The sequence below is a fragment of the Protomyctophum bolini genome (genome assembly GCF_963924005.1).
Source record: "Protomyctophum bolini genome assembly, chromosome: 2".
Classification (NCBI taxonomy): domain Eukaryota; kingdom Metazoa; phylum Chordata; class Actinopteri; order Myctophiformes; family Myctophidae; genus Protomyctophum; species Protomyctophum bolini.
In genome coordinates this window covers 33,661,900-33,669,822 of record NC_137863.1, presented here as the reverse complement: position 1 = coordinate 33,669,822, position 7,923 = coordinate 33,661,900, and the positions used below count along the sequence as shown (strand labels likewise).

The following is a 7,923-nucleotide window of genomic DNA, read 5'->3' as shown; positions in this document are numbered from 1 at the left end:
ACTTGTAGATTGTCTAATTTCACTTTTGTTTCTCTTTCTTATGTTTTTGGGACAATTTGACAAATATTCACACATCATTACATACATAGTACTGGTCACAGCACAGCCATCACATTCAGTCCAGTAACGCCTCGGGGGCGATGGAGAGTATAGGATGTGCTGTAGAGAAGAAAGAATATATATATATATATATATATATATATATATACATATACATACAGCAATGTCTATTTTTAGGAGAATAATAACGCTTTGGTTTCTACTCTAGATGAAAGCTATATAGGCCCGTATGAAGTTCCCCTCCGCTCAGAGAACAAGTGCACATGTGCGTGCGTGCGTGTGTGTGTGCGTGCGTGCGTGCGTGCGCTCCCACAGACACAGCATCAGCGAGGTGGACTGGATGGATACTGGATAGCCATATCAAGTTGGCAAGATAAACAGGGTAGTATTGATCTTGAAAACAGAGATAAGGCTTGGGGCGAGGAGGGGCGGGAAAAAAAAGGAAATGGAAACCCTCCCTCTCTCTCTCTCTCCCCTGCAGCATGAAACAGAAGTACAGTAGATGGTTATCACAGTTTGATGACCCAGAAAAATACACCACCCACCAACACACTACATCTCTAACCTGCGTGCGTGCGTGTGTAGTAACTAGACTAACACTAAAACATTCCAGGTGACTAAAATGTGACTAAAACTAAATGAAAACTATTCAAGAGACCTCTGTAGGACATGTTGGTGACCTCCTGACCTCTGTAGGACATGTTGTTGACCCCTGACCTCTGTAGGACATGTTGTTGACCCCTGACCTCTGTAGGACATGTTGGTGACCTCCTGACCTCTGTAGGACATGTTGGTGACCCCCTGACCTCTGTAGGACATGTTGGTGACCTCCTGACCCCTGTCCTAAACTGTACACTCATGGCTGCCAATAAAACATGTTCTGATTGTCTGTCAGTGCAGGAACACAGAATCTACAGGAGGATGGAGGAGGAGGGGGCGGGGGGGGGGGATCAACCCAGCAATTACCTTTTCTGTACCGAAACCATTAAAAAAAAAGGTAGAAGAAAAAGACTATAATATAATTATGCTGTTTAAGGTCATCATCACACAATCTAAAATGAATTATAAAGGCCGTGGAACAGAAAGAGCCTTCCCGGAAAAATATAATGGTGTCTCTTTGTGCGTGTACTCATTCTCACAAGGAACTGCTTGACCTCCACAGAACCTATAAGACTCACTCTAATAATAGAATGTTGACTGGCACTTCTGAACATTAAGCAGTGGTGGGAAAAGTACTCAATGCTTAAGTAAAAGTACCAATACTGCAATTTAGAACTGTGCAAAAGTACAAAAGTATCGGCATCAAAATGTACTTAAAGTACTAAAAGTAAAAAGTATTCATATTGCAGAATGTCACATTTCACAAATAAAAAGTAGAAAATCTATTGAAAATAGATCCGATCTACAAGCTCACAATGTGTTGCGTTGCGAGTCTGCGACGCATTGTGAACTTGTAGATAGGCTATTTTCAAATGGCCGAAATGGTTAATGTATGTTTTCTAATCAAAATTAAAATAGCCAAAGTAACTAGTAACTAATGTTTTCACTAATTGTAGTCGAGTAAAAGTACAAATGTTGGCTCCGAGATGTACTGGAAATTGCAAATAAAAAGTACAAATATCTCAAAATTGTACTTAAGTACAATACTTAAGTAAAAGTACTTAGTTACTTTCCACCACTGACATTAAGTCACGCAGTGTGAACTTCCACAAGAGACCTTGGTGTAGTATAGCATCCTCTGGTTTTATACCATATACAGTATCTTACTGTATATAGACAGACAGACAGTACCTAACTACCTACCCCGTTGGCTTCCTTCTTTCCTTCCCTCTCTCTCCTCTCTTAATCCCCTCTGCTCTTCTGTCTTTTACTCCTTCCTCTCCTTGCCTCCTCGATCATTAACCCTACATCCTCTATATCTCTCTCTCTCTCTCTCTCTCTCTCCTTCCAGACCGTGTCTATCCTGGAGCAGAGGCTGACTCTGACGGAGGACAAGCTGAAGGAATGCATGGAGCAGCAGATGAAGATGGGCCTCCATCTACAGAGCAGGGATTAAGGACCACACACAGCCACTTGATACAAGGTGTTGTGTTATGGCTGTAGAGACACTGCACTGAGCGATACTATAGAGCGCCGAAGTCCTGGCGTCACTCGCTCATCCCCTGCTTTCCCCTGGTTCACGGAAGTAATTTATCTATGGAGAACAACATGGGCTCATCTTAAAATCGTAAGCATTGTGGTCCAAAAATAAACAAGCTGTCTCGGTGTTATTGTCAGGGAGGTGTCTCTGTATCTTTGAGACAGTCAGTCACTCATAATTATATGATAGTCTGTTTCTAGCGAAAATGTAACTAATTCAGTAGCAGTAACAATAGCGTTTTCTCTCAGTCAGTTGATTCTTCATATCCATGAGTGAAGCGGACTGGATGATTTGTTTATTTTTCAAACACAGTCCTTATATGAGGTGATCTAAGATCCCCCTGGATTACAATGCAAATAAAAAGTACATGAACCCATGGATTTGCGCCCTCTACCGATATTGACGTCAGACTTCAGTGCTCTATTGGAACCACAATTGCCGTTTTGATACAAAAACCTCAAGCTGGGAAAAAGAATTCTGAAAAAGAAAATGGGTTTTAAAATGTCGGTTAACATTGAAGTGGGCAGAGCGGAACCTTTTCACTGACGGACCAGTTTAGTTGAGATTATTATTATTTCTTTTTTGAAAATAGCTGATCTACAAGCTCACAACGCCTCGCAATGCGAGGCGTTGTGAGCTTGTAGATCGGCTATTTACTGTAGTAATAAGCTTGTTGATTACTTTTGGTGCAGTAATGGTTTTTTCTTTCTTTCTTTTTTTTATGTGCTAAAAAGGTATTGAAATGAATAAATGGTCATGGTCACTGTCATCTGTGGACCCCCCTCAAATCATGTGAGGAGTGACCCCTCCGGAAGTCCTGGACCGGAAGTAGGCAGAAATGCATTGGACTCGGGCAACAGCCCAACTTTAATGATCTTATATCCCTTTATTTTAGATTGTTTTGTTGTAGTAATCGTACATAAACATTACAGAGACTTTAGTTGTTACTGTAAAATACTTTAAAACAGTTGTCATGTTGCACACTTAACTCATCGAATGCGCAAAGCGTTTTTAAACGTTTTATTATAGCCAAGCGCAAGAAGCGCATAACGTTTTTATACGTTTTATGGTCCAAAAAACGTTTTTTTATTGATTACTATGGTTCAACTATATTTGCGCCCGGACAACTCATAATGTAACACCGATCGGCTCTAAAAAGAGTTAAAACCCCCCCCTGCTGAAAAGAGGTGTTGGTCTGAGAAGCGTCTGGCACCGCCTATTGGTTGGTCTATGCGAGGACGTACGACGTAATGGATACGGCCGTCCGGCATAGACCAACGCAGATGTCAGGGGATCTAAAATGGATGGGACAATGCTCTTGTTTGTGTGAATACACTCGATTCCCCCTCCCCTCCTGTTTCTACATGGTTTCTCCCGAGGGAGAATGGTGGGGGGGGGGGTCTCTTCCTCTTGGATCGCATTGGCAGTTCCCCCCCCACTCCCGAGTCCCCACTGCTTTCAACTGCAAGGCTTGCGCTCTCATTCTCGGAACAAGATACAACGCGATTTGCTCTCTGCCCGTATATAAACCTGCAACGATCGGCATTTGATTTCATAACGTAACGTTTGCCAGACACATGTGGAGTTAGTCATGGACAGATTGCACATCATTATCGAGGGCCCGCCATGATACGTTGGTCGCTGATCGCAAGCCGTACTGCTGCTGCTGCTGCGCTGCTGCGCTGCTCGCACCCAACCATCCAATCCATCCCCCTTTCTCGTTACAACAGGCTATTATAAACTCACCGTCGAGCAGCCTGCCCTGCACCTAATGTGATAAAATGAACGGCAGGACAAAATCGGATCGATTATTATCTGTCTATCAGCAACATACGGGTGTTTGTCTTGCAACGACAGGTGGTGCTTTCTCGTTTTTTTTCTTCCAAATACGTTGACGTGCTGCTTCTGCTGCCGCATCCATCTCGTTGTTTTTCTTGTTTTTTTCCCCAAACATGTCCAGACACAATCCGATCCAGTCTCGCGTCTCACCTTATAGATACGCGAGACTGGATCGATGAGGTTAGTGGTATGTCTGGACATGTTTGGAGCGGCACACGACAATCGACAATAATGTTGATTATGCAAGATCATTTCCTCAAAGCCTAGTTGCCCCCCCCCCCCCCCCCGTTACTGCGATTGTTTGTAGCTCGAATCACAGAATGAGTTCAATGAGCGTAGGGAGAGGGCACATATGGGGCTACGATTGAAGAAAGTTTCCAAGTCCGTTTTATGATCAGATAATGTGCATCAAGACTCTCTGCTTTCATAAGAAAAAAACTAATACTGTAATTGCGAATGCAATGAGCACTTACTATGAGACCTAGCAGATCACGTCTGTCTGTCTGTCTGTCTGTCTGTCTGTCTGTCTGTCTGTCTGTCTGTGTGTGTGTGTGTGTGTGTGTGTGTCTGTCTGTCCCGCTTACTGTATATGTGGACCTGGCCCTTTTGTGCCCATATATGGAGCTGAGTGATTTGTGAGTCATGGTGACATGAGTGTGATGGCGTGGTCCTGCTTTGGGGACTCCTTATATGGTTATGGCTGAGTCATGGTGACATGAGTGTGATGGCGTCTTTTGTGACCATATATGGAGCTGGCGTGGTCCAAGCACTAACTATGACACCCTGCAGATCATGTCTGTAATTTATTCTAATTGTTATTGCAATTTACGATCTGCGTTCGCCTTCCGCGTTCGCGCGTCTTACTCGTAATAATAAAAATCACACCCCTGTGAAGTGAGCAGTGCAATGTTGTGAAGTGAGCAGTGCAACATTGCACTGCTCACTTCACTGGGGTGTGATTTCTATTATTATTACAGTATAAGTATTTTTCTTATGAAAGCAGAGAGTATTCTGTTTCATACGGTATATAGTATGTACATGTCGCTATAGGCCTTATTTTGTGAATATTTAGTTGTTAGGTCCATGCTCTCTAAAATTATCTTTTTCAGAGAACTTTAGAGATGGCATGGGCCTGAATAACTATTATTCACAAAATAAGGCCTATAGCGACATGTACATACTATATACCGTATGAAACAGTCGACTCTCTGCTTTCATAAGAAAAATACTAATACTGTAATAATAATAAAAATCACACCCCTGTGAAGTGAGCAGTGCAATTGCACTGCTCACTTCACAGGGGTGTGATTTTTCTGGGTGGTATTTTTCTTATGAAAGCAGAGAGTCTACTGTTTCATACGGTATATAGTATGTACATGTCGCTATAGGCCTTATTTTGTGAATAATAGTTCTTCGGGTCCATGCCTTCTCTAAAGTTCTCTGGTGGGCGCAAGCTGCATTCAATAGCCAATTAGTGACAAACTGTATATGTGTACAATGTGTACTGTTTTCCTCCTAAAAGTAGACATTCAGGGCTTTCATTCGGTATATGGTTTGTATAGGATATTATTTGTGCTCAATTTTATATCGGTCTTTTGAACTAAAAAAACTGAACTGAAATGTCTGTCAACTTCAGGCCTCCATATCTCTGTTGTTTTTTTTCACAAGCAGCGTGCAGGCAAAAGCAGGTGTTAGAAAAAGGTCAATATCTCCAGAATGGAAGATGGTAGAATCATAATTTTTTTTTTAAATTGAAGTGGACAAGTTGGGCTTTCTTTTTATTTATGCGATTGTGATTCTCGCTATAAGAGGCCCCTCGCTGTGGGCCCCCCAAAAAGTTCAAAAAGCCCATGTTAAGCCTTCAGCACCAGTAAGCCAGGGTCCGCTAGAACCTGTAGCAGTCTATGTGTTAAAATAGCTCTTATTTGCGCCGCCCTCGTTGAAAACAATGTATTTCCAACTCCAGCTTGTCCCTCTCCATCCAGGCTGCATGACCAGTGCTCGGTTTCTGCCCCCTCAATGTCGCAACTCTTCTATTAGATGGCTCTGGATGAGCCTAAACAACGGAGAGCTAAACAGACGGTGTTCTGGACAGTGATCTCACTGAATCAATAAAAAAACAATAAATGATCACACAGTGATATTTGTCGATAGTACCGATATGACCAATTAAGGGCCATTCCGATACAGTATCAAGTCAAAACCACAAGTGAAGACTTTCAAATCTCTCTGACTTGTCAGGAAGAATCTTCTTCACATTTCCATATTTCACTTGCTTCCCGTCCAAAGACAGGACGAGGTTGGGGTGCGCTGTGTCAGGGTCCAGAGTCACATCTACTGCATACTGCTGCTGGATCTTCTTCAGCATGACCTCGGGGAGCTTCTCCATTTCTCCATCCAGTGTCTCCTGCAGCTGAGCGATAGCTGTGTGTATATTCTTCACACTCACCTCACAGGACAGCTTAACGTCACTCAAACAGCTCAGGTGTTCTACTCTATAGCGAGACGGGAAGCTCTGCAGAAGGTGGAGGTGGTCCTCTCAGTGTGCGAGAGCTGCTCCAGCTCAGTGCTTTTCCTCTGGAGCTCAGTGACCTCTTCCTCCAGCTTTCTGATGAGGCCCTCGGCCTCGCGCGTTGCCGATCGGGACTTCAACTCTATCACCTCGATGAGCTCAGCCTCTGTTCTCTTAATGAAAGACACCAGAGCAGGGCAGACCTGAACGGTGTCCGCTTTTTCATTCTCTGCCATTATATTGTTCTTCTCTACTGTGACTCTGAAGTCTGAACTGCTGAATCTTTTCCTGTAGCTCCCGGGTCATCTTCTCTAGCTCAGCCCTTTTCTCGTCCAGCTGCGGACGCTTCTCTTTGTACATGTGATGCCAAATGTACTCTTGGTCTCTTCTACAGAATAGCTCCAGCATCCTGCCGTGTTCTTTACACAGCCTGTCCTCCAGTTTTACAGGGTCGACTAACTTGTGCGTCTTCAAGGCTGCAACTTTATGATAACAATAAGAGGCCACACATGTCAGGCAGCTCTTCACGGCTTTAATCTTGGTGTCAGAGCAGACATCACAGGGCACCTCCTCTGGGATGGGAATGGGGACATCTAGTTTAGGCATCTTGAAATGAGCAGCCAGCTCAGAGATCAGCGTATTGACACAGAGATCTGGTCTCTGGTCAAAAGATTTTTCTTCCTATATTATAGGAAGATTACACACATACACACTCGTATACATACACACATACATACTGTACATACACACTCACACACGGCACACACGTGCATAGCAGTCAAGAGTGCTACTAGTAATGTATTGTGTTTTGATGATACAAGGAGTGCAGTGGAGCTTCTTTTCTGCCGACGAAGGATCTATCGACACTAGTTGCTGTCTACAAGCGTGCGTGCGTGTGTCAGTGTGTGAAATTGGTTCTTGTCTTTTTGCCTGTGTCAAGTATTAATTTGCGCCACTAACTTAGGTGGGGACGTAACGACTACAAATAAAGTTAAGAAAGCCTTCTAGCATGGGATTCAGCCATTATTCTGGGGACTGTGTAGTGCCACACGGTTCGCATTCAGGCCGGGAAAGGAATTGTAACTCGTATCACGCTGTTATCAACAACATGTTGAGGTCATCGCCGGCCACTCAGTAGTTTTAAGAGACAAGCTTTTTTTTCCATTTGGCTATTAAAACTAAATCCAACATTTACTTCCCCCGAATTCATTGTCCCCAGGATACGTTATCAGTCGCCGGCCTGCTGTCGTCAGTGAAAAGGAGCCATGCTGTCAAAAGCAGCCGATCCGAGCCTTAGTCACACATCCAGTCGGGTGCATGAGAGAGGCAGGGGCTGAAATCCCGTAAGAGGGCACTTTTGGACAAAAATAGC

At 43.6% G+C, this 7,923-nt stretch overlaps 1 protein-coding gene across 1 annotated transcript in view; it reads left to right on the top strand.

Moving 5' to 3' along the window:
- The window catches only part of poc1a (POC1 centriolar protein A), a 52,646-nt gene extending 50,333 nt beyond the window's left edge, over positions 1-2,313 (top strand). The window contains exon 11 of the mRNA XM_080780022.1: positions 2,012-2,313. Within this exon, the coding sequence (XP_080636148.1) occupies positions 2,012-2,116 (105 nt within the window). The 3' untranslated portion in view covers positions 2,117-2,313. The remainder of the gene's footprint in view (positions 1-2,011) is intronic.
- The last annotated feature ends 5,610 nt before the right edge of the window (positions 2,314-7,923 follow it).